The sequence below is a fragment of the Pundamilia nyererei genome, unplaced genomic scaffold, assembly GCF_000239375.1.
Source record: "Pundamilia nyererei isolate P.nyererei 1_Seehausen unplaced genomic scaffold, PunNye1.0 scaffold00030, whole genome shotgun sequence".
Taxonomy (NCBI): Eukaryota; Metazoa; Chordata; class Actinopteri; order Cichliformes; family Cichlidae; genus Pundamilia; species Pundamilia nyererei.
In genome coordinates, this window is record NW_005187431.1 from 977,331 (window position 1) to 1,004,661 (window position 27,331).

The following is a 27,331-nucleotide window of genomic DNA, read 5'->3' on the forward strand; positions in this document are numbered from 1 at the left end:
CCTACAAAACACTTTGATAGCTTGCCCACTCTGGGAGACTAAGACAGTGTCTCTCTCTCCCTCTCACTCACACAGACACACACAGAAGTGAAAAGAGTTTTTCACAGCAGCTAGGTGCCCTCTTTTTTTTTTTTCTACTTGCTATGCCGACTGTCCTCTAGTACTCATTGCAAGTTTTTCATTGTGGCCTCTGCGTGTTTGGGAGCTTGCCCGTCTTAATCCGGCTCTCTCCTTGGTGAGGTTTCCAGCCAGAGCAGCATCACGGACCTGCTTCATGTTCTCCAGGACTTCAGCCTTGGCGTGTTTCAGCAGGTCAGCCTGGCCCTGGGTGTCAGGAAAGATGGGGAACACAAAAATCAGGAGGCAGGGGTTACAAAGAACAAGGGTGAGGGCAGGGAGGTTGAAAGAACAAAGTATGAGCAACCAGCCAGAGGCTGAAACATGTTCTGATACTCTGCCCCGATTGGCTGTTGGGCTTTTTCAGCGTGCATGAGTGTATAACTGACCTTAAGGATGGTGATGTTCCAGCTGAAACGCTCAACTGCTCTGCTGACCTTGGAACCTTTCAGCCCCTCTTTCGTACCCAGGCTTTGCAGTTTTTCGTGAAACTCCATGGCTAGAACGAAAAAGCAAAGAACCACAGCAGATCAGACTTCCATTTAAGTCCAATCTCGTACATTTAAATTTAATTTAAAAAAAATTTTTTTTAAAAAGAAGTATATCATCCTTTACAGGAACATGGTGCACTTTTCTCCAAGGCAATCAACATGGCTAACAGGCCATACTAACATGACAACACCTGCTAAACATCTGCACAGTGCCACTGTTGTGAGCATGTTAGCATTTATTTCAAATTACTTCCGTGCCTCAATCTATACTCTCATTATGAAAATAAAAACAAAAATGAATCATGTTAAATAAAATTGTTTTTTTTCCTCCAAGTAAACAACATAATTATCACTGACGCAGTAGCCTTCAGGTCTCCTACTTCCACACAGAGCTGTGTCCAATATGAGAACATTTCATCTGACCTTACTCTGACTTTCTAAGGATGTCATACATAATTTAGCTTACAAACAGAGACAAGCTCTTTTTTCCCCCACATCATTTGCCCCCCCCAAAAAAATAAAATAAAATAAAATAATGCCCCATCACACCACTTTTTGTTAAGTCATACAGCGAAAGAGTGGAGCAAAATCTACCAGGAACACTGAGATAATCATGCTAGGGATGTGCTGGGCATGTCTCGAGTACTAAAGCTTACCTGCTTCACAATCTGACTAAGAGGAAAAAACTGGAATTACACGATTACTACGATTGAATGTCGTAGTGACCTTTTATATTAGATGCCAGCTCTATCCTTTCAAACATCCATCCGTTCAGTTTCTTTAAACCTTCATTATTATTCATTTGGGGGTTATTGAGGGGCTGGAGTCTATCCCAGCTGGGACAATATTGATCATGGCAGATAGTTGCCCCTCCCTGAGCCTGGCCCTGCTGGAGGTTTCTTCCTGTTAAAAGGGAGTTTTTTCTTCCTATTTTCACCAAGTGCTTGGTCACAATGGGTTGTCTGGCTGTTGGGGTTTTCCCTGTATTACTGGAGGGTTTTTACCTCACAATATAAAAGCGCCTTGAGGCGACTGCTGCTGTGATTTGGTGCTATATGAATGTAGCTGAATTTTGGTTAAGATAATCTTTGGTCCACAGCTCGCACACGTTGCTGGCCGGGTTTTATCTTTCCAAAGTGACTGCTGCAGTCAGTTGCTTTGTGTGCTGCAAATTCAGAACTGTAAAAGTATGAGTCTAAACATCAAGCTTGCTTGAGTGCACCCTGCCTTTCTCTGATGGTTTTTTTTCCCCCTCTCTGACACTTGCAGCTACATTTTAACTTGTACTGCATATTTAGCTTCTCACATCACCTCTGCTCGGCTGTCCCCACATTCAATGTTCATATCTGCCCAATGATCTTTGTGCTCTGGGTCAATCAGTGAGTTTCAATATTACATCTGCATAAGCTTAAGCCCCAGAAGATTCTACGCTCACCTTTGGATCGCATTAAGGAGGTCTATTTGACCAACTCTGTCTCTGTTCAGTCAGTAAATACTGATGGCCATTTTTCATTATTCTCAAGCCTGGAGTCTTCTTCCAGGCTTCTTAAGCCTGGAGTTGATGACGTTTTTTTGTACTTTTTTAACAAACCAAATTCTAGAAGACACAGGTGGAGGATGTGTACCTGTGTAATCTTCAAACTTTTGGGGGAAATTAAGTCACATCATACACAATAGCCGATTACAAAATGAAACTGCCAGGCGTCTGAGAGACTTGAGAGAGAAAGACGCAGAGAAATTAAGACAGCGTCACAGAAGTCAGGCCGGCAGCTAGTTAGCCTGTGTGCAATGAGTTGTGTTCCTGGCTTCCTCTGGCCGCTCCGGGCCACTGTCCCACTGTTACCATGGAAACCCGGAAGTGGGTTAACATGGGGCACACATCAGTGTGAGCTATCAACAAGAACCCAGACGTTAGACATGCCAAAATGTGGACCACACACACACGCAGAAGAGTGAACAGATTGGGTGCTAGTCTATTTCACCCATCCCTGACACATGATTCTTCCCGGTCAATAAACGTCTGCAAACATGGACACGCACCTGCACACACATACGCTGTCACTGCTCTACATTCACACACACCTACATAAGTTGCCTGAATAATAACCTTTACTGCGTGGTTGCTAGGCAACTCAAAGCCTACGTGCCACTGTAGTGTGCGTGTGCGACTGTGTGTCTATTTCCCTGTGAAATCAAGCGAAGTCGAGGCTGGGGAGGGGGGTATTTTTCAAGCCAATATTGTTCAGTGTGTGCATACACAGGCAAACAACACTCCCAGATACAGGGTCTTGACCCAGAGATAAAATAGCCTTCAGGGCCAGCCAATCAGCATGTGACAGGTATTTGTCATCGTCACTTTATGTCCTCAGCCTGAACCGTGAAGCAACTGAGATGGAAATGATCCGACTTCCAGCAGAGATCTCGTCAAGAAACGACCGGGCTGTGAGCATCTGATGAAGTGTAAAATCTATACTTCCAGATGCCACACAGAGGCCAGCGCCCTGAGGGAAAAGCAGCTGATCATCTGGGGTTAATGACGGACAAGTTCTCCCAAAATTAGAAAAAAAAGTGGGTATGACTCTATATCCCTTGATGGCGTTTTTCATCTGTGACCGACCTCTCCATACTGGAGGAACAAACTGTACTCCTCCAAATGTTATGCTCCCGCAATTAAGATAATTTTACTACCTAACAACCAATTTAAAGAGGCCCTCAAAGAAGGAAAAATGTTGCTGTTCTCCAATAGTCTTTTTTTCCTGACCCGTTTCTCCTGTCGCCACCCTCTCAGAAGAAATAAGGAGTGAGAGAATAAGTCCAGGACGAATGATCCTGTCCAGTTTGAAGACGGAAAGGAGAAACACAAGAAGAGCAGGTGATAAGACGCGCAAAGCTAGGACTACTGTGTGCAGGCTTCCCTATGAGCCAATCAAACTTTCTTCTGGATTATGCTGTTGTCTTGAGAACTTATTATTTCACACAAAGAAACATCAATGCAGGGAAAGGAGAAAAAAAAAGTGCCTTTTAAAATCTTAAACTGGGATCAGGATGAGATGAGAGGAAGGTTATTTCTCACAAGCAGAAGTTTTATTGACGATTGATGATTACTGAGATGGGATGGAAAACAAAAAGATAAAAACGATCCATGTCTGGGCTTTACACAAGCATCTGCTTAGAGTCAACCTTTTTCTGTCCTTTGTTTAGATTTTTCATTTAGTTTTTAATCCCATTCATTTGAGCAGGCAAGCCTTGCAGATTCATTTTACTGCTGGATTTGGGGCGATCGTGGCTCAAGAGTTTGCAGTTCGTCTCGTAATTGGAAGGTTGCCGGTTCGAGCCCCGGCTTGGACAGTCTCGGTGGTTGTGTCCTTGGGTAAGACACTTCACCGGTTGCCTACTGGTGTCCAGCAGCCTCGCCTCTGTCACTGCGCCCAGGGCAGCTGTGGCTACAATGTAGCTTGCCATCACCAGTGTGTGAATGTGTGTGTGAATGGGTGGATGACTGAATGTGTAAAGCGCTTTGGGGTCCTTAGGGACTAGTAAAGCGCTATACAAATACAGGCCATTTACCATTTACACACATCCGAGAGAGACTAGAATTATATGTGAGGTGTTCACAGCAGCATAAATTGACAGTGCATTTGAATCAGTGATGGAGCATCATCTCTGACAGATGTGAAAATTAACACCCACAAGAATCTTGCTTTCGCTTTTTCTTTGAGGTTTAACTTCTCACCTCGCTGCCTGTGCACTTCAGGGTGTGACAGAAGTGAAACTAGTGTAGCTCGTGAGCAGGAACAGCAGCAAAGCAACAGCTTTTGAGGCTGGTGTTATAATAGTTTCACACTTAACAAAATGTAAGTTACAAAGCATCTAATATACATGTATACCACTAGTGACAGCTGAGAATTCCCCTCCCCAGCACACCCTTAAACTGGAGTGGATTTCCTTTCTTCTCCCTTGGTGTTCTTGTCTCCCTCCCAGCATTCCTTCTAGCCATCCATCTCTCCCATTCATCTTCCCACGGCTTTTGTAACGGCTGATGCAACTTCCAGCCAAGTATCTCTGTCACCAATCATCCCGTGCCCCCCCAAGTGACTGGTTTATGCCTTCTCGCTGCCAACTCCCTCTTCCCAGGCTTAGAGGTGGACCTCCGCCTTTGGGATCACTTGATCACCAGATTTCCTTTGTACACAGGAAGAGCTTTGCTCACAAGATCAGGCCTAAGGCTCTGCAGCAGCTCTTTATCAGATGAGTGCAGAAAACACACACTTTAGGGATCTCTCGGCACAGAGTGGCCATCGCTGTACTCGTAACTGCGAAAAAACAGATGAATATGTCAAATGCAGTTTGATCGCAGAGTCGAGCAGCGGCCCCGAAAACAGGAAAATAAAGTCCAATGGAGGATGTGATGAGTTGTCTGGGAGCAGAGTGGAGGAGTCTGCAAAGTTGTAAACAACATTCATCTCAGTCAAATACTTTGTCTCTCCACTGGAGTGGCCCCAGCTGAACCATCATCTTTCTCTCCGAATATCATTTGACTTGGAGTTTAACTGGAGTCCTCCCTTGTGTGTGTTTTTTTTTCTATTCATATTTTGCTCAAGGGTGGCATTGTGGCATTGGAAAAGCCAACAATTTTTTGCATCATTTCAAACTGCAACATTCTTACAAAGCTTATGGACGCTTTAATATTTAATGTGTACTAAGAGTTCTTTAGAAGGGAAAACAAAAGTGAGACATTTGTAAGCGCAGCTTGTGAAATTCACCGCCTTCAGATTCATACATATATACTGTGAATGTTTATCACTTTTTTCCCCCCCCTTTGCACCAAACCGGTTAACATGTCTAAATGTCAGTCAAGCTGTTTCCTGGGTGACAGCCAGACACTAAAACAGGGTGATGAACGTGATGTGCGTAATGTGTTGTGTGCAGCAATGTGTTTGAGGGGGTTGTTTATGGCCTCTATGACAACAGTCTGGCTAACTAAAGTCAGATGACCAGAGGGATACTGCTGAAGTAAACAAACCTCTGCCAAAGATCACAGAAATGATATCGGCAGGTCAGATTTCATGCCCTTCACTTAACAGACAGATGGGTGATGGATGATGGGAGTTGCACCAATTTAAAATCTCCTCCAGCCAAAATATACACACAAACTGAGCCAGTATAAAGCCTCATCTAACCTTGTCTAACAGCGGTGATAAGACAGATAAAATATAGTGGGAGAGGAAAGGAAGGGAGCTGACGGTAATCAGCCACTGCAGCCATCTATATAGCACTGCTAAAGAGGCTGTGTGGGAGTATGCTAGAAATATGGAGATAGATTGGTTTATACTCATTACACGCACTCTAGATAGGAGAATCTCATTTAAACGCACACACGCCTACACACCTGTTGTCTGTATATGCAGGATCTTGTCGTGGATTCCATCTGAGAGCTCCATCACTGCTCTGCTCGCCTGGACCATCTGCAGACAGGGAAGCATCAACATGATTCACATTAAAGAGCATGAAGGAGAAGAAATCACAGAGTTTAACTTTGAAGAAATGTATCTAATCTGATGAAGAGGAATATAGTGCACAGCACTGTGCAAAAGTGTTGAGCCACCACTCAGATCTTTAAGTCCTTTAAGATCTTTAAGGACTTTCAAGTCCTCTTGAATAATAGTTCTCCGGATTTTCTTGGATTTTAGATGCTTTTTCATCCATTTTCAGAGGAATGTTTGCTCGTTTGTTAATTCATTTACTTAATCTACTGACCAAGAATTATTGCATTAAGCATCTAACTCAAGGGATGAACCTTGTATCTTTGCAACAACAAGATGATTCCCAAAAAGTGATTAGCCAAAAACTTTTCTCTGAGCATGCTCTGCAGTGTGTCCTTAAAAACTGTTAAGAGACTTTGAGAAATTGAGGGCAAACAATGAACTGGCTTAAAGAAATATGAAAAAAAAAAAAAATCCAGCCCATCTGCTGTTCTCTGATAGGATGGCTGTCAAGAAGCCATTTTTACAGAAGGGAAACAGGGAGAAAAGGCTGAGGTATGCCAAAACACAGCGGAGGCTCAGTCATGGTTTGGGTCTGCATTTCAATAAGTGGTGTTAGACATCTTGTCAAAACTGATGGAGTTATAAACACAAAAGTATTGCTCCACCATGCAATACAGTCTGGAAAGAGTTGATTGTCATTCTGAAAAAGGAAACCGTTGCCAATCATCCCAAACACACTGCCAATACAGCAAAAGCATACCTGGATTTAAAAAAAAACAAAAAACAAACAAACAAACAAACAAAACACATAATGGAAGGCTATCGGTCAAGGATTAGCCTCCCCAGACCTCAACATTATTGAATCAGTGTGGGATCATCTTGACAGAGAACAAAACAAGAAGGCAGCCAACATCCATATAAGAGCTTTGAATGTGTCAAGAAACCTGGAGAACTATTCCTGAAGATTACTTAAAGTAATGACAGGAAAACTTACCTAAGAGAGGTCAGACTGTGTTGAAGAATAAAGTTGGACATAATACATTTTGACTTTCAAGCACATTATAATCATGGCCAGATATCATGATTATATATTTCTCATTTTCCCAGCAAAATTTAAAGAAATGAGGGCTGACTCAAAACTTCGCCACAGTACCGTCTGTACATACCACACTGTGCACTTCAACTTAAAGAATGTAGTAATAACAATAACAACAACAATAATAACGTGTTGTTCCCACATTTAATGGATGACTGGAAATTGACAGGTGCATGCAAATAAAGTCATCCCCAGACTAATATGGCAGCTCTTTGAACATGACCACACAAACACAAAGACAGATAAAACAAGTCGCTTCTTCCTGATCAACTCTCACAAACCCTTACAGGATCTGACCCTCACGATGTGCGGGGGGGGGGAAAAAAATGCTATTCAACAAATACGGGATTAACCACACAACATTACTGTGACCAGATCTCGTTCAGCAATACAAACAGACAGAGACACACACACACAGATTCATTCATTCAAACTTTGATGTCTCTGTTGTTTACCGCTCTCGGCAGGCACCAGAATTGAGGTGTGGAATCCATTTATGTGAACAACATTCAAATCTATGCAAATAGTATTCAGCAACAGCGGGAGCTTTTTCAACTCTGATCTGCTCGGCTGGAAACAAGTGTGGCTAATCGCACGCACACGCACGCACACGCACGCACGCTTACATCTTAATTCACAAATAGACAGCCTGTGTCTGTGCAGAGGCTAGATGCATAGCATTGACAAGCTGTAGTTAAATTAAGGGGTTACAAATCATTCTGCTAAACATTAATCATGACTCAATAAGAAGAAACCCTTTCATTTTTCTCCATGACAGCAAGTCTCTTTTTCTCATTCACACTTGCGCAGCCTCATTTCATATACTCTCCCGATAGCGCTGCTAACTTTGCAATTCATACCGACTGTCCATCATCCTGCCCGAGAGATTCCCGGGATACATCTAATATGAAACGGGAACAAGTGCACTTTGAGCAAATATCAATTTCAAGAAATAATGTTGCAGGCAGGCAGATGGTGGAAGGAAAAAGAAAGAAAAAAAAAAAACAGAGGCGTAGCGTTCTTCACCACAGCAACACTTTAACACTGCAACACAGGCAAAGCAGTCCACTGAATGCTAGCCCACAGATGTACAAAACCCACTTATGCTGGACAGCCACATTCACAAAGAGACACCAGAGGGACCAAGAGAACGCAGTAACTGCAAGAGATTAATCAGTGATAGAGGAAATATGGAGGACATTGAAAGATGGCGGCAAAAACCAAAGGGAAAATTATTGAAAGTGTTATATAAAAGCGAGGATGGAAAGAAAGACTCATCCTTTCAGTTACGACACAGGAAAACCCACTCGAACACACCAACTCACCCTGCCTCATTGACTGAATGAAGAGTTAACTTGCAGACCAATTGACCCTGCTTGGTTTTTTGTTTTTTTTTCCTCCTCTCATTGTGTTAGTTTCCACGGGGGAAGTTCTTCTTCAGTGACTGGATTTATTTTTAGACGCCGTTACATAAATTCAGTCAGTTAAACCACTTGGTGAATGAAACTCTGCAGTTCGTTTTAGATGGAAACACAAAGTAGATTTAGGTCAAGGTGAGGATGTCGCCAGCGTGTTTATGAGACTTGAACAAATGGGGATGTTGCCCGCTACATAACAATGAAAAGCTCATGTCGGGTTTCAGAAACTATTGGCTAAAAAGGAAGCTTTTGTTTGGGAGGGGAGCTTTCATTGTCAAGCCAAGCGGTTGGGGGATGACTGATACGTTGCCTTTGTTTGGTCTTTCCTTCCTTTTGATGAATTTCAGATTTATGAGTCACATAGAGCCCTTTATCTGGTGCGAAAACATACAGAATATTAACTGTCAGGTCTCTTCCTTTCTCACCATCTCATAAGTAGAGACAACCCGGCGGAGGACATCAGGCAAAGACCCCTGGGGCTCCAGGGTGGGGTACTGGTCCCGCAGGTCAAACAGTAGTAAAGGCATCCCCTCTGGTTCTGAAACTCTAGAGCTCAGAGCCAGTATGCACTGCATGAGGTTAGCCACAGCCGACACCCCACACAGCTCCCTGAACACTGCTACTGAGTTCTGTTTAAAAGAAAGAAAGAAAAAAAGCAGGAAGGACATGTTTAATCAGTAGCTAAATAAGAATACACGATCTTCTCCTATTCACTGTCCTAATTGGATGAAAAAAAAACAAAAAACAGAGGCACTGAATTGCGTGGAAAAAAAAAAAGACAAGAAAACTAGTGAAATCTCTCCTATACTCTGCGACACAAGTCTGCGACTTGATTTCGTTTCATTCTCTGTCACACACATGCACACCCTACACCCCAAATCCTGCAACAGAGCTGTTTGTATTTGATTGCGCTCCTGCTGCTGTGCTGTGGCAGTAGTTCAGAGTGAAATGGAAGCAATCAAGAGATGTGGATGGCCAACAGTCTCATACACATTCACAGAACATGTAATTACTGTTTGGCATAGGGTAACAAAAGGACCCACAGACAAAACTGCCGCTTGGTTCATAAAGGTTAATTCGACCATTAATGAAAGACAATGAAGCTTCTGTGCAAGTTCAACACATTCCCGGGCATTTGGGTTAATAATTTCCTTGCCTGCTTTCTGGGAGCTAATCAGCCTCTGTCCCTGCTGATATAAACCTGAGTGCTCTTCTTTCATTTATCTCGACCTCACCCTGTTCACTCAGAGATCCTCATCCAAGTCTCCAACCTGCTTCAGCTCAACCATGTTGGGACTCTGCCACGTAGTTTCAAGGTTTAAGGTTAACCTCTATTAATAGTTTACAGAGGCTGATAGTTTATTAATCCAACACTCAACTTATAATAAAATTAATTCAACTCTTTCGGTGACCTCGTCACTTGTCCCTCTGCATCGTCAGTCTTCAGCTCTGTTTATCACCTATGTAAGCTTCTTTAGTGCAATGTCAGTTGATATATTTATATCAATATACAGTGTCTTCTTCACTCACTGCTTTGTACTCTCTGTTTTGCATTTAATTATTAGTTATTATTCTCGGACTCTCTTCCACAGCGTGTCTTTTATCCCATCTTCGTTCATTCACCCCCAACCGATCATGGCAACTGCCTCTCTCTGAGCCTGGTTCTTCCAAGGGTTTCTTTCAGTCAACAGGGAGTTTTTCCTTCCTGCTATCACCAAGTGCTTGCTCATAGCGGCTTGTTTGTTGGGATTTTCTCTGGGGTTTTTACCTTACAGTATAAAGCGCCTTAAGGCGACTGTTATCGTTGTTACTTGGCACTATGAAAAATAAATAAATAGAATAAAAATGGGACTGAAGTGAAATATGGATCAACTTATATCTATTAATCTTTAACTGTAATTTAATTTCCTCATGAAAAATACATCAATTTAGTCCTAAGGAATTCCCATGGTTAAAATGCAGAAATCTGCAGGTAAAATAAACAAGTTTACAAATCGGCAGAAAAAAAAAAAAAAGCCAACTTTACTTTGTATAGTTAGTTTCCTCCACCACAGCTGGGAGATGCATTTCTCAACAGCAACAGTGCGTAAGATCTTACCACTAGATGTCAACTGATTTCTGTTTTCTTACCCCTCTCAATTCATGTGCTTAATCCTAGCTATGGTGGCTGCTTTAGGACAAATAACTCTGGACACCGTTCACTCGTAGTGAGTGTAGGCTGTCAGTTTGCAATAACAATAACAGCGATATTCAGGTGAGTTGTTGAGGATATCAAACCCTTAGACTCCGATAGCTGCTGCCTCTGCAAGCTGCAATGGCTCTAACATTGATGGACTTGGACACTTAGCGAATAAACACTCATATGATTGACTCATATGTACTCAAACTGTTTATTAGAGACAGCCTAACATTAGCTGGCATAATGTTAGAGTATAACCAGCTGTTGTTTAGCTAATCCAGAGAGGACAGGGCAGCATGTCTAATCTGCTGACAGTAAGTAATCGTGACAATATCGGGAATCAATTAGCATGTTTAGGTACGTTTTCATGTGCTAGAGGCCTGACTAGGAGGAGGAAGGAGTGAGGAATGAGGAGGAAGGGGATGACATTTTATTAAGATTCTGATTCCTGTGTTTTCGGTTCTATGTTGAAAGACCAAATATCATGAAAATGGCCCAAAAAACACTAAAGCTGATCCCAAACTAAATGGTGACATTGTGCTGGCTGTGTCCAGTAATAGTTTTCCTCACCTGCATGTTTCCCCTCAGATCGGTGGCTTCTCTCAGCAGAGGAGCAGCCATTTTGAAAACTTCATCCACTGCTCGAATTCCCAAGTCCCTCAGAGCTGTATAGTCCCTCCCCTTTCGGGCCTTGCGTACTGACAGACCCCTTTTGTGAGGTTTTCCTCCACCTCTGCGATTGGTAAGGGCCACGTGCACGAACAGCTTGGCGTGTGGGAGTTCCTCTCCTGTCAGAGACTGCAGGGGTACATGTCGGTAACCAGGCTGGAGGCACTCCAGAGGTATGGTATACTGACCTGTTGTGGTGGAGAAATCACATACGCATTGATTTCATGGTTGCTACACAGGAGCTGTGGGGCTCATAAATAAGTATAAAACTTGTGCGTACTGACCTATGAATTCATCCCCAATAAAGTCATCATCCAGCACCACAAAGCGAACCATAGCAAGCTCAGGCAGGTTGATCTGGAACTCAAAGCTCTCATCGAAGATTGGGTTGTCTCCATTCTGGCTCACAGTCCTAGTGCGGCGCTCTGTGCAGTCGGCTGGGATGCCATGGATCTCCACATATACATATGGGTCCACCACGTCCCCTTTAGCCCCAGAACCTTTGGGCTTTGGCAGATTCTGGCCGCTAATGACCTGCAAGCGAAAGGTAGATCATTTCATTAACTGTTTCAGTCATTATAAACTTCTTGTTTATAATAAACTAGTTAAGCTAGATTATATGACTTTGCTTGGAAGTAAAAGTAGAAGCATGCACTGTCCAACTTAATCCAAAGGTTCAGATGTTTAAATAAGCTTTGCTAGACTGATGGCTTTTTTAATGCAATGTATGCCATTCTGTCATGTTATGGGGTTCTATTGTTACCCAACGGAATGAGGGCAAAACTTCAAAGGACAAAGTTCTAATAATAATAATTATTACTGCAATGTCAAACATTATAAGAGAATTTTTAGAAAACTTAAACTGCAGTCTACACACTATTCCTGCACACCTTCACGTGGAGCAGCTGCGGAGACACACCAGGCACCGTGTCTCTGGTGTCAGCGCTGAAGTAAGACACCTCCTGCCGCATGATGGCCGGACGCAGAACGTAACCGCAGTTCCCATTCTGCCGGAACCAGGCTGTGTTTAGGTCCATCATCAGTCCTGCTGTCTGAAAATTCATTGACACCATCTGGCAACCGCACTTCCACAGGTCCTGGGGGTTCATGTTGCTCGAGTCAATACGCATAGGGTTGGGGTACACCCGTGACAAGAAGTGCTTGTTGTGGTTGACAAAGTCCCTGGGGTTCTCGCTAGCAAGACGCACTGCTAAAGACTCGTGAAAAGAGCACACCTCCCAAGGTTTTTGGCTTTTGGACGAGGTTGGAAAGTCAATAAAGGTGACAGACTGGCAAAGATTTACTAAGTCCGAGAGCTCCTTCAACAGTTGGAAACGTTTGGGGGGAACGCTCGAAGGACTAGACGTGACAACGATTTTCTGCACAGTGTCCTTCTCACTTCCTCCAGGCGCTGCCCCTCCACTATTAACTGCCTTTATCTTCTGGCACATCTCTGCTCCTTCATCCTCCTCACTTACCTCGCCATCTTCCCCATCAGAACTCGGCACTAGCTTTTTACCCTTTAATAGTATTCGATGTCTTAGGGCATGTGGGGATGGAAGGTATGAAGCCTCTTCATCTGGAGGATCTGTGTACAGCTTCTCCCCTAAAATCCTCATGAGATGCTGCCACATCACTTTCTGCTGTCGAAGCGAACAGTGGTTTTCAACACACAGAATTAACGGGTACTCCGATGCTGCGAAGGCAAACCTTCTGATTGCTTCTAACACACAGTGCAGCAACAGCGGCGGGGAGAGGCTGTGGCCAGTACACACTAGCGGCTCCTCATCTGCACCATCCCAAACATCTAACTCCACGCACCGGCAGCCCATTTTGAGGGCACGAATGTAGCCGGAGATATCCGAGGGGCCTCGAAACTGGTCTTCGATGAGGTAGGTGTTGTGGGACGAGTTGATATAATAGTGAGACAAAGGCTGAGTCATGTCCTGGCATATGATGCTATGCTCTTGGTCAAAGAGGTGGCACTCCGCCGAAGTGAGGTAGCTGGTGAAGCCGTCCAATGACAGGTATCCCTGCTCCCGCCCCTTCTCCGATGGCTCATGAGCCTGGATGAGTTTCAGGCTGGTTTCCTCACTCACCTAGAGGGCAAGAAGAGTAAACAGACATTAGATAGACTAGGATTATATTTGTCCTGAATTTTCTGTGTGATTAAGCTAAGTTACCCACTTGAGCCATGCCCTGCTCAGCCTCAATGAACCTCATCAGGTCTTTGGTGTCCAGGAACTCTTTGTTACTGGAGAACTGCACCAGGAGAAAATAGATCTCAGGACGTGTGCAAAAGTCGTGGAAGACCTCAACGAACTCCTGCTTGGTGACCCGCTCATTTCTTGCCGTTAGCTTTTTGTTTTCGCTGTAGTCTTCAAGTCCAGATCCGTTATCTATCGTAAGCTCGCACATCCTCTCTCTGAGTCTTTGAAGCTCCTTAAACCTGTGCTCCACTTTGCCACTGTTCACCCCGGGGTTCACGCCTTGTATTAGCTTTATAGCCAATTCCAAATGAATCCCTTCTGTCGCGTCTCCCCGTGTGTCCTGGTTAGCAGCAGAGGAGAACAACTGCTCCAGCCAGCCAAGACGAAGACTGTTCTGACTGCTAGCAAGCATGTCGAGGGTATGTTTCCCATACTGCATCAGATACCTAAAGACAGAAAAATGTAGAAGCACTTAAAAAAAGACAAAAAAGACTCAGCTATTGTAGGACACAATATTTTTGGTATAAATGATCAAATCTACAGCACAAACATTTCCATTTTAATTTATATTTCAGACATCTCGCACAGTGCTTGAAATATGTAAAGTGTAAAGTGTGTAAAGTAAAGTGTAAAGTGTGCGTGTTAGTCCCCATAGGGAAATAGTTCCTCTGCATTTAACCCATTCACCCAGTGAAGCAGTGGGCAGTCACCAGTGAAACGCCCGGGGAGCAGTGTGTAGGGACGGCACCTTGCTCAGGGGTACCTCAGGGTAGCCGTTCAGTGGAGTCGAACCCCCGACCTTCCGATCACCACTCTACCTACTAAGCTATCCCTGCCCGTATATAAAATACAGTACAACTACTGCAGCAGTAAAATCAATTTAAAATCCGCCCATGTTTGACGGCACAAGCTTTTATAAAAAGAAAACTTAAAAGGACTACATAATAAAGGCAACCGAGCAAAATCCCACCGTTCATCTCAGTACAATCAATACCAAAAAAGAACAAGATAAAAGAAAAGTGACAAGATATGAAAGTGAACTGACATGAAAGAAAAACACACTTTATGTCTGCTTAACCTTCCCTGCAAGACAAAAATCTCAGTTCAATCACACATTAAATCCTTCGTCAGTTCTTGTTCACCGTAACGTCAGTCAGACCACCAGAGGACTGTTGGGCTTTATTAATAAAAGCAGCCCGACTAAAGCATGGATGGAACATGGTGGCCGTCAACATGCACATTGTTTGCAGAGATGGCCAATATTACAGGGATGAGCTGTCTATTACCAAACGTTTGGCTTACAATGAGTGTGAATTACAGGGCACATAGCTTTTGACCTATAATAGACTAGCTTTGCATGATTTAAAATCCAAAATAAGCCATTTTTAGCTTGTTAAACCTTGTTAGTTCATTCAATGTCTGAAACAAGCTCGCTTCTCCCTCACCAGGAAAACACTGCTGGAAACAAACTGTGTTGATAGTCTGAAGATGTTGGCTCATAGGGAATACTTACACATGCATATTGAGTGTAGGCATCTTTAATATGAACAAAGAATAAGAAGAAAAACATTTAAATTTATGTTTGAACTAGTCCTTCAGACTAAACTGAGTAACTACAAAACAATAGGCTTAGGATGCTTTATGTAAATTTCACACACAGCTGGTTTTTTATTTATTCACATATTTGTGCTGTCATATGCTGCTTAAGAGGTGGAAAACACACAAGGATTAAAAGCTAAAGAATGAGTGTACAATGTAAAACTGCTCTTTCTTCTTTCTGTGTCTTACCTCAGGCCAATAACCCAAATGTTAGCCACCTCTGCAGAGTTGGCAACCAGGTCCAAGCTTTCATAAATGTCTCCATAGATGATGGAGAATGCACAGTCCTCTGAAATCTGGTCATAAACTCCACTGGTGCGGAAGGTCTCCGTGTTACGACCTGTCCGTACCTGGAGTTTGAGACACCCGAAGATGAGGAAAAAAGAGAAGAAGAAATTATGCGAGGTTTAATAAAATCAAATGAACTGTTATCCACCGTATGGAAACGGTTACAAACTTGTACAGCTAATTCATTTTAAAAGGCTTAAGAAGGCATTCGTGAAACAAATCCATGGTGGGCTGATTTAGAAAAGTCTTTCCCTTTTCTTGGACACCGACCTCACGTATAGAGGAGAGAGAGATCCGAGCTTTGTCTGACTCCTTCTTGGATGGCTCCCAGCATAGAGCCTGGAGGCCGGCATCAAGGAGATAGTACCGCTGATAAACACGGGAGTTGGGTCGGATTTTCTTCAGCTCGCTCCCCTCAACCTGGAAACCAGATATGGTTAATCACTCACTAACTTTCAGAGTAGAGCTCAGTCGACTTCAGCCATGTTGGAAAGTAAGACTTTGATCTACCCGAAACCCTTGATGCATGGATACTACCTTAGATAGATTTCATGTACAGCTATGTAAAGCTTATATTTTATGTAAAGGCTCTCACGGTAGCTGACCCACCATCGAGTGGATGCAATCAGAAGCACTGCTGATCTTTTTCTCTGACAGACTGCTGCTGAAGGACACCGTCTTCTTCTTCTCCCGACCAGCACGTGATCCATCCTGAAAAGGAGGGGGAGAAGAAGGATGTGACAGATAAAGAGGAGGAGGAGAAGAAGGGGGTGTAATAATAATAAGAAAAATGACTCAGGCAGAGAGCGATCCCTCTGAAGAGTACTCTTTGCTTAGTCATGACAACAGTTTTTCAGCGTTGAATGGATCACAAAGGATTAAAATACATATCAGCTTATATAACCAAACCTAAATGAGATTATTGGGTCTACCTCATAGAGCCACCTCCTCCCAATTTGTTATTGTTCTTCCTGATACCAGGCTAAAAGCCTTTGCTCGTTCTTGCCCTTCACCATTAATCACACCTGACTAGACGGAAGCAGCAGGCTCCAGCATTCTAATTCTGCCCCTCCACAATGACACAGGCCGACCCAATCGGTTTATCTGAGCACACCATCACAGCTCATCCATCTGATTTATTGACCAATCAGATGTCGCCCCCGCAAAGAGCCTCATGCTTGCAGATAAGAGCATATATGTGGGCAAATATATTCAATAATGGATATACTAGTCCTGATTAAATGAAATCAGAGACTTAATTGACGCTCCAAAGAGGAGCAGGATAACTTAATTACAGCTGAGTAGCCTGACTGAGAACACCCACAAACTCAACCTGCTGGTGACTCTCAGAAGCAAGGAGGCAAAATGTAATTGATGAGAAATAGAACATTGTAGCACTGCAATTACCCATAAATTTTTAATTAGAGATTATCGTGTCAGTGATTGTTCCTTAATTTATTTAATCAATATTTTATGCCCTTAAAGTGGACCTACTATCCTTTGCCTTATTTATGTCTTATACATATATTGTTATAAATGATAAATGGACTGAAAGTTATATAGATCTTTTCTACTGCAAGCCTCATTCACCAGTTTATATGCACATTCACACAAGCACTTTTGTCTGTACCAGAACATTTGTTCAAACACATATACGCCGATAGCTTCAGTACCTTGCCCACCATAGTGGGCATGTCAAAATACTGGAGTACCCGAGGGAATCGATCCACCGTCTGCTTGGGTGGATGAACTGCTCTACCTCATGATCAGCAGCACTATGGTGGATAAACATGACCACAGTTCCAAATGGTGCAATCATCACATGTGGAAGTATTCCCTATAAGTCAAAAAAAAAAAAGCTTCTTAATTTGGATGATGCCTCATGATCCACAATTAGAACTGATCTCCTTAATATGGCAAAAAGCTTTGGCTGTTAGCACAGCAAACCTTCTGTTTGCAAGGGACAGCCAATCATAAAGGTCGTGTTAAAGGGAGGGGGTAAAATGGCTTGGTTTGGAAATTGTTCATGTAGTAATGGTTACAAGGTTAGCTTTGCATGATTCACATTTCAAAGTGGAAACTGGAATTCTGCAAAAAGACCAAAACTAAATAAAGAAATAAATCAAAATCCGTGAATTCATACCATTTTTAGCTGTTAACCAAGTAATTAACCAATTTAAGGTATGACGCTGAGGCGCACAAGAGCAATATCCCTGTCTGAAAGACTGATACATTTGCAAGGGTTGTTTTGAAACAGTGAACAAATCAAAGCAGCACAGAGGAAGATCAAATCCAGCACTCTGTTGGTCCATAGCTAACAAGCAAACAATCCTTAATTTATTTATTTATTTTTAAATACAAGCTTTTTAAATACAAGTCTAACAGATTGCTGCTTAGCAGCATAATGTTTTCGCATTCAGAGCAAATATATGTGAATATTGATCGGCGGCTGATGAATCCCTACTCATCTGCACAACTCTGGTTTCATTCAAATAAGACTTCATATGAACCTCGAGAGCACTTGTGTCTTTTATGAGGGGAGAGAGAGGCAGCACTTGATATGAAGGAAACCCAGCGGACATGAAAGGCAAAAAGAGATAAGAGAGAGAGGGCAGAAGGGGGGGAGGGAGCTGCGTTTCATCTGAGGAATATGAATGAACACGTGATAAAGGGGGGTGGGCATAATTAACAGAGGACGAAGACGCTCCCCTCAGACGGAAAGAAGGGCACATAACCATCTCAAATCCTCACAGAATCAATCGCCTCATTAGGACAGGAAAGTGTTTCCAATCACAATAACTCTTTTTTTTTTTTGAGTCACTTTAATGAGGGAGTGCTCTAAAAATACCCCTGGTGCCTGCAGGGATGATACAGGGAGCGAGAGGGGGTGTGGAGGAGATGCCCTTCCAATATGAAAACTACAGAATGAAAAAGAAAAAATTAAAAACTCTGATTTCGTTTTCTTGTTAAAAATCCCACACCCCTGTGCACCGTTGCACCAACACCTCTAAATTTAACTCGGTTAGAAAGACTCAGATGCATCAGCAGGGGGGAAATCTGAAAATCAAACCAAGATTCTGTCCTGTTAAAATAATTCATTTGGAAAAACTGGCAAAGTTCCCAGTGACCCAGAATGAGGCACGGCAAACAAAAATGGAGATGGATGCACCTTCGCACAGCAGTTTGGAGGACCACCCAATCATTCACGAATTTCTTTTCGCCGTCATGCACTGCACTGACAGGCACAAGAGACTTATGATGGCCTCAATGTGCATCACTTCCTGTCTGTGGCATTACCAGTAAGGGTCTCTCTGTGGTTGGATCTGCACCCAATTGCAGTGCACATATTACCCATCATCATCATCATCTCTACTGACATTTGCACGTCACTTGACCACTAGCAAAACTCGAAATTACGACAAACTAAATCCTTGCCATGCTTTGCAAAAAGCTGTGATTGATCACCCCTGTTATCCTCTGACATAAATTACTGACAGAAAGAGACAAAGAGCTTAAACATCAAACCACCTAGCACTGACGTCAGGAGCTAAATAAATTATTTCGGCAAGATAAAACTGGAGGGCACATTTTAACCCCGCAAGTGGATAAACAACTGAATAAAAATGCAAATGAAAACACATCGATTTTTCTTACAAAATAAATAAATAAATAAAAGAACAGGCACGCTATTAAATCAGACTGGAACACCCAAGGACACGGAAAACAAACAAACAAACAAAAAAAACAAGTTCTGCCTCCATTCCCGTATAAGATTTCCCATTTACTTTGTACTTCTATACTGCATGTCTCAGTCTGCTTTTTTTTCTCACACACAGAGATGAGCCTCTAAAACCACCAACTGCGCTTCAAAACAGGAAGCCTGTCAGCCCGTCACAGAGAGTTTCCTGTGGGCTCCACCAAGACTTGAGTAAAGTGACGATAGAGAGAGACAGAGCGGAAAAAAAAAATAACGTGTGAAACCCTTCTACTTGATATGGTTATTTTTAGGTTTAACAATGTGACCAACAAGTCATGAACATGACTATGAAGAAACTGATCTCTCATAATGTTGCAATACCAGCCATGCAGACTAACAGTCTTTCTTAATTGTTCAACTATTGACACGTTAACAGTCATTTGCAGTTGTCCTTCCACGCTGCACGAAAAGTAGGAAAAGGGTAGGGTTGCTCACATGGGCAAGATGCATGAAGTGAATATCTATTGTACCATATGGGCTTTAAAAGCAGTGAAAGTGTTGGAGTTTCCTCCTGAAACCAAAAACAACTGATTAAAAAAATGTTTAAAAAAAAAAAAAAAAAAGAGTCACGAGAACCAAAACTGCAAATTCACTGACATTTAATACCAAAGCAAAAATGAGGCTTTGTCTGCAAGTTTTTAATTGTTCAAACTACACAAAAGATTACTGCAGATAGATTCGGATTATCGTGAGACTACGAGATTACTGATGTCCCTGTTAGGATTTCGACACTGACTGAACAGATGGAGAAATCCGGGATGGATGGATGGACGAATACAGGGACAGATAGATGGAGAGTGAGAGAAATGGGAGGAACTGGGTGGCAGAGCACACTAGAGGCAGTTTTTAGGGAAGGACACAGAGTACAAGAGACGTTACAGCAAATTCTAGCTAACACAGGAAAGAGGAAGCAGATAAACTTCTGAAAAATAAGTGCAAAGAGAAATAGATAAAGATGTTCTCTAGCTTGATTGCTAAATATCTTCAGTGCACACGATCAGAGGATTTGCACTTGGTCTCCCGCAGGGTTCAGGACGCGGTGCAGTCAGAAGAAGAAGAAAAAAAACGAGTGCATTGTGTCATGTATGAGCTTGCGAGATGACATAGCTGGTACATCATACTAGCAGGATGAAGATGTAGGTCATCAAAGGAAGTTGCCTTTGATTTGTTAAATGAGACAGAAATAGAATGAAAGACGGCTGTTTAAGTGAGAGGAAAAGAATACAGGAGTGAAAATTGGAAAGGGGTCCTGCCTCCGGACTGTTTGACAGTGGATTATAGACTCTTAAGAGCATAGATTTTTTTTCCCTCCAAGAGTCTTTTACCCTGGAGCACCGTGCAACCAGGGGGGCCAAGGATGTGATTTAGAACCACATTAAAATGGGGTGAATAACAGCTGGTTTTCTAATGAAAGGATTGTTTATATTTTTCATGTATATGGAGACGTTGTTTTTTTTTTGTTTTTTTTTTTCCAATCAACAAAAGAGACTGAACTGCTCTTGCCTTAACTGATGAGTTAAACAGTTGCACATTGCTGCACTAATCAGGCCAATTCTTCATGCATTAAGGCAGACTAATCGCACGCTGATCTCGTGTTCACATGCTTGGTATCTGTATGTTGGGTGGGGTGATGGGTGTCGGGTGCACATGTGTGGCCACAACAGAGCCCAGGACACTGGAGATAAATAGAGCAGACGAAGCAGCGTGTGGTCAGCTCTGTCTGAGGCTCCATGTATGGGAAAATGTGGCGAGCCTTCGCAGTAACTCAGCTGCTCGCTCTGACTATGAACACCTGCCCTTGTGGCAAGAAGAGCAGCAGATGCTCTTTTACGCTTAGAACCTTTTGAAGTCCCATGTGCGCGCACACACACACACACACACAAAGTGAAACAAGCAAAAGGTTGACTTGAAAAAGGTCACCTTGTCAGAGAGATAACCACAATTTCAGCTGACAAACGTCAGAGACGCATTTACTGAAGAAAGAGCGGGTCCGTTAATACCAAGAACAGGCTGCTGAGGACTAAGTCGGGCAACACCTGCAAGCGCATAGCCAAGTGAGTTTCTCACGTAACTCATCAGCACCTGTCGCTGCACTTATATGGGGTCCTTTTGCAACGAATTTAGAGTGCATGTGTGGAGCAGCTAAAGCTATGAGCTGTCAGCTATTAGGGAGACTGTCCTGCAGCTCCGTCACAGTCAGTAGGAAGCTTGATCCCCTCCTCGTGCTGTGCAGGGTCATGCTTATGCAGGCTGAAGCGGTACAAAGCTGACTAAAGATGTTGATGTGAACTGTGCTCGGGGGCTCACTCTCACTCCATCAGCTATCCTCCCCAGCTGTGTTCACCTCCAGCAAATGCTGCTCCCTCAGTTTGAAAAACACGCAGTGACACGCACGTTCCAGGCACACACCCGGATCACACCACTGAACGTGACCACGGTAGAAAATACAAATAATGTGTATACACACACACTCTATACACCAGCCAGCCACAACATTAAAAACCATTTTCAGGTGACATTTACAAAGCGATATGCTGCTGGGAAACCTTGGATTCTGGCAATAAAGCCAGATGTTACCGTGATACACACCACCCATCAAGACATTGGTGCAGATCAAGCAGAGTCCTCGTGGTAATGATGCTCACTGATGGCAGCAGTCACCGCCTACTGCAAAGTGCCCATGGCGTTAAACCAGCCTCCCATCTCCCCAAACCCACATATACGAACATCCAGACGTACAAACAGAAGCCACGGCATGCAGAAGCCAAAGTATCTGCTGCTAGAACACCCCCACTGGTCCTGTCTCCATGCACCCAAGAGGTCATCGATGCTTTGGCAACACATGGGGGGGGGGGGCTTCACAATATATCAGGTAGGTGGAACTAATTTGTTGTCTTTATGAGAGCTAAGCTACAAAAGCGATACCAACCTCCTACCTGACTGTTACAAATTACACCTGGAACCCGGGGAGCTGTTGCTTTTTGCTTTCAGTGTTTACGCAAGGCCGAGACGACCATTATTCAGGCTTAATAGATATACGAGTGCTGTCTGTCTTCTAATATAATGCTTGGCGAGAAAGGAAGAGTAATCCAAAATGTCAAATGACTCCTTTACTTACTCAGACAAGTGTAAGTGTTACAACACACTGCATAATTTATAAATGCAGAGGAAAAGCAGTTCATACAAAAAGAAAAAGGAAAAATCTTTGAATATATACAGTTTGTACAGGACTGCAGTATCCACACATACGCCTTGTGTCATATTAAACACACACACTCTCACAAACATGCAGCAACACTTTCCGGGTGTTTTCTAAAGTTATGTTGGCATGAATAATGAGTGAAGAGGAAAGCAGATATCAGCTGTGCCAAGCTGTATTTTACTAGAAGGCAGGTCTGTGCAAGTGTGCGGTGTTTGAAACTCGGAGACTACCTGATGTTATCTACATCAAGATGAACTCAAAGCAGGCATAAACTCCTGATCATGCACATGAGAGCATGGCAGGAAAAAAATGGATTTGCAGGTGGAATAAAGCCCACACTGAGGAATTACAGTTGCCGAGACCTCCTGATACTGCAGCCGAAGCTACTGCGAACATACAAACGCAGGACATGAATCCCTGACTCCTGTTAAAACCGCTCTGGAATGTCATGCTTCCTGTTTATCTACCTACATACCACCCAGACTCCTGTTGTGAGCAATTCTGTGTTTTGCCATAGTCAAGCAAACAAGTGTTGTGTGGTGCTGTTGTGCTGACAGATGCACTCATAACCCCTCGCTTTTTTTTTTTTTTTGCATCCCTCTGAAACCTATAAACGCGAGCACCGAATCGTGATCGTTTTTTGCTTTGACACAAAGGAGGCATGTGATGCGTACAGCGAGCTTTCCCACGCTGTCCTTCATCACCATCCATTGTAGCAGCGGGTCAGAGTGATGTCCTGGAGCCATTAAACATCACACATCAAACGTGGCGCTGTGTATCAGGTGTGGCCCTCGCCAGGAGGTATTTGGACAACATTTGCGACCCACAATGAAGCAAAGAGATTTTTTTTTTTAATGCTTTGTGTCAAGCTGGCCACAGCGTCCAGGGTAACAGAAGAAAGACAGGAGCCGGCCTGCGTGTGGGCGAGGAAGTGAGAAACATTTGCCTGTGTGTGTGCAGTGAAAGTGACTTGTCATAACCAACTGTTCATGACTTAATAGCAATATTGCAAAACGAACTGTGTGAGGAAATTGGCCAACAGGCTGGCATCCTGTCTTGCTGAGTTACAGCCAATGGTACTCGGACGATGGCATGTGCAAATAATCAAGTCCTTACAGGCAGCAGCTCTAGAGACAAGTAGCAACTGGAGATCAATACGAGACCTCCCACGGGTCTAGAGGGAGGCCTAAAACCATAAAAGGACAAACTCAGGGGATAACTCATTAATTAGATGTTATTGATCTGGCAATATCTGAAACGTTGTTCCAGTGGGGTGGGTGTGGGTGTATTGGGGGGTATGATTAAGTCTGGAGGCTTTCATTCAATAAACGTTTGCTCGCGTAGACACTCAGGTAAGTGTGGGCAGAGCGGTTAATTGAACATGGGGTGGGGGGTCTTGTAGTCTACTGTGGGCCACAGAGGATGGAGTGAATGTAATTTCCCATTTTAATCAAAGGCTGCAGCAGGTGGTTTCACCTATTAGCTCCTACTCTGGTCTTGCACTGACAGGATGCCTTTAGGTAACGCTGCTTGAAGCTGTATGGCAAAGCAAATTTGGAACTGTGAGCAAGTTTTGGTTTGAAGTCGTGGGCCCAAAGGGCAACACTTGTCCTCTAAATATGTGACACACACACACACACACACAATCATCTCCAGTGTGACAGGAACTAGCCTGATGTGCATCTTAATGCACAGCATGCCTTCATCCAGCAGCACACACGAGGTGAGATGAGGGGCCTGATTGTTGCCTATTTGGCACACACGGTCAGGAAGTTAACAGAATGTGTCACAATGCAGCGTAACAGTTTATTTCCAGATTACAACTTGATTCTATCGAGTAGTGTTGGCGAGATATTCTTTGGTGATAAGTCGCCACATCTGCGCACGGCTCGGTGGAGCTTTTATTCTCACTTAAATCAACAACAACACAGTATCAGCGTGGCGTTTCTGCACTGCTGGTCGTGACGCTCTCTAATTCAAGTGCTTTGCGCTATATGAGACATGCTTTCGGTGTTTTCTGGAGTTGCAACAGTTTGCATCCCCCCCCCCCCAATAAGGAAGATGAGCCGTTTTCTGCTGATGAAACTGGTGGCCTACCTTGATCAGACTGCTGCGTCGAGGGATTGGTTTAGCAGCTGAGTCTGGACCCGTGCTCTCCCACTTCGGAGACTCGCAGCTGGAATCGTTCTGGACCTTCTTGCCGGCGTTTGGCACGCTGCAGCTGCCGTTCGACACAGGCTCTCCTCGGTGCGTCTCCAGGCTCGTTCCGGTTCCCCCTGACGCAGCTTTACAGCCAGCAACCGGTGGACCGACGGCGCTCATGTTTTCTCCAAATTCTGCCATGGTGTCACTTTCGGGGTTTTTTCCGTTTTCCTAGCTTTCATGAAAGCAGCCAAGCTTCCAACAGCGACAGCGATACACACTGACACAGCCGTGCCATCGTGTTACGTGAACGATCGGCGACCGTGCGCCTAAAGACAGCGGAAACTTCTCTCTCTCTCTGTTTCACTCGTGCTCTCTTTCTTTTTCTCACAGCCGCTCGCGCGCTGAGGGGCAAGGCGACAGGAGGGACAGCAGTGACAGACACACCTTCAGACCTTCGCCGACTGCAGCTCTCACATCTCGCCGACAGCTGGATGTGTGCTTGTGTTCAGGAAATTTTAGATGCAGCTGGGCCGGCCCGCTCCGCCCCACCTCTCCACCACGCCCACCACCATCTCCTCCCCTTACTCCTCAACTGAGTGCTAAATCTTAAATGAGAGTACTTATGATTTGTTTTTATTTCGTGTCCAGACTTGATCCTTTGAAGCTAGATACGCGCGCGCGCTAATAAAGTCGTCACGTGTCGATAATCTCGGGGGCGGGTTTTTTTGTTTTTTTGTTTTGGGGGGTTTTATGCTTTTTTTCGTCCTTCCCAAGAAACGAGGCTCACATAATGCGCTTTTTGTTTCATACTTGTTTTTTGTAAATAATCAGCTTTATGCGTATTCACAACTTCTGGGTTGTGAGAAACTCCCATTTTGCCATTTTGGAAAACCTGTTACTGCAGTTACTGAACAGTTGCCACTGTTTTCAGTAGCCTTGTTATGAATTAATGTACCAGCTCTATGTAACTGTCCGTGTGGCTGATAATGCATTAGCTTGACTTTAAAGTGCAGCGGCATATCCTCATGATCACCCAGATTTAGGAATAAAGGCAGAACTCATATTATGGATGAATGGAAACCAGTGATATTAAAATGCTATGAGGATTGTTTTTAATACTTGAATGAAAAATCCTCTGCAGTGAATGACTGCTTGAAGTCTAGAAGCCACAGACATCACCAAATGCTGCATTTGTTCCCTTGAGACGTCAGGCTTTTACTGCAGTCGCCTTCAGCTGCTGCTTGTTTGAGTCTTTTCATTCAGTTTTGTATTTAATAGCTAACAAGCTGATCTGCTGGGTAGAGATCAGGTGACTGTCTTTGACGCTGGGCTGTTTTTGCACTATGTTTGGGTCGTTATCCACTATCACTGTGAAGTACTGTCTGATCAGTTTTGTAGCATTCGGTTGAATCTGAGCAGTGTCGCCTTGTATGATTCACAATTCGTCCTGCTGCTTCTATCAGCCGTTACATCATCTATAAACACTAATGGCCCATTCGCATGCCATAGCATTGCCTCCACCATGTTTGACAGATGATGATCATCAGCGGTTTCTCTCCTTTTCAATGCTTTTCTTTCCTATCATTCTGGTACAAGTTCGTCTTGGTTTCATTTTGTTTTTTCCTTTTGTAGAACTGTACAGGCTTATTTAGGTGTTTTCTATTACACCCTGATCTGAAATTCTTGCACTTGAGTGTAAACACTGGTTTGCACCTGTGTGTCTCTGTTTCCATCCACAAAGGTGTCTCTTAATTGGAGGCTTAATTGAAGTTGACAGTGATTCAACTACCAACTTGAGACTTTTCTTTACTTGGTTAGAAGTGTGAACTGTTTTTCTTATTCGAGGAAATGATTCTGCGATCATGCACTGGCCTCAGTCGCCTTCAGGCCTTTTGGTCTTCAGTCTTTTTAAAAGTGAATCAGAATGTCGATTTGACCACTGCTAAAGTCTTTGCTGTCTCTCTGATTGCTTTATTATGGTTTTTCGGCCTAATGATGTGTTCCCTAACTTACTTCAACATCTCTTTGGACCTCATAAAAGCGTCCAGTGAAAACTATCAAATACACTTGGATAAAGGACATGCAGTTGATTCCATCTCAAAATAATGAGGGCACATGTCTCAGTTGGCCATGAAAAAGTTTGTCAGTTAGTTGTCCAGTAACTTTTGTGCCTTGATGTCAAAGCAAAAAAAGTGTCATGTCCAAAAATGTATCGTCCTAAAAAACACAGAGGACAAAGTATTGTCCTTTTAAAAGTCATTAGAAAGGTTGTGGATTATGCTGGAGAACACAGGGGCAATTTACTGTGATGCATTACTTACAGGGATAGCTGCCAAGATGATTTCCTGAGTGGAAAAGCCTAATAAAATAGGTCCATTTTTTCTAAGAATAAAAGGACACTCAGAGAAAAGTGTAGCCAGATCATATAATGTCACTCTGTCCTTTGCTGCACTGTTTATGTGCTTCTGCAGGACAAACTTGGTCTAAAGTACCTTAAAAAAAAACCCTGGTCCTTTTAATTGTTGACTCACTGCCATTCTTGCACAAAAACAAGCTCAGTGCAACAGCCACTGTTACATTACAAAAATCAAACAGTTGTGTGATTAATGAGACAGCAGTTCCCCATTTTCAGTGTAATAACACCATAATAAAATACAGTATTAATTATATATAT

The 27,331-nt window shown here is 43.4% G+C and overlaps 1 protein-coding gene across 1 annotated transcript; it reads right to left on the bottom strand.

Annotated features, from left to right (window-relative positions):
- Nucleotides 1–70: 70 nt before the first annotated feature.
- LOC102210018 (inactive phospholipase C-like protein 2) lies at nucleotides 71–25,234 on the bottom strand. The gene is made up of 12 exons (XM_005728772.2): nucleotides 24,610–25,234; nucleotides 16,163–16,264; nucleotides 15,824–15,973; nucleotides 15,455–15,615; nucleotides 13,644–14,112; nucleotides 12,347–13,555; nucleotides 11,741–11,990; nucleotides 11,358–11,644; nucleotides 9,034–9,237; nucleotides 5,998–6,073; nucleotides 507–616; nucleotides 71–324 (listed from the first exon to the last, which is right to left on the bottom strand). Exons 1-12 carry the CDS (start codon nucleotides 24,853–24,855, stop codon nucleotides 142–144), a joined length of 3,447 nt encoding a protein of 1,148 aa, XP_005728829.1. The 5' UTR covers nucleotides 24,856–25,234; the 3' UTR covers nucleotides 71–141.
- Between the last annotated feature and the right edge of the window lie 2,097 nt (nucleotides 25,235–27,331).

Bases quoted from the DNA above. Each gene is read 5' to 3' on its own strand.
- LOC102210018 (XM_005728772.2), bottom strand. From the start codon at position 24,855: ATGGCAGAATTTGGAGAAAACATGAGCGCCGTCGGTCCACCGGTTGCT. The intron at 11,991-12,346 runs GTGTGCAGGAAT...TTTCGCTTGCAG, and splicing joins CGCAGCTGCTCCACGTGAAG to GTCATTAGCGGCCAGAATCT. The intron at 9,238-11,357 runs GTGAGGAAAACT...TCTTTTAAACAG, and splicing joins ATCTGAGGGGAAACATGCAG to AACTCAGTAGCAGTGTTCAG.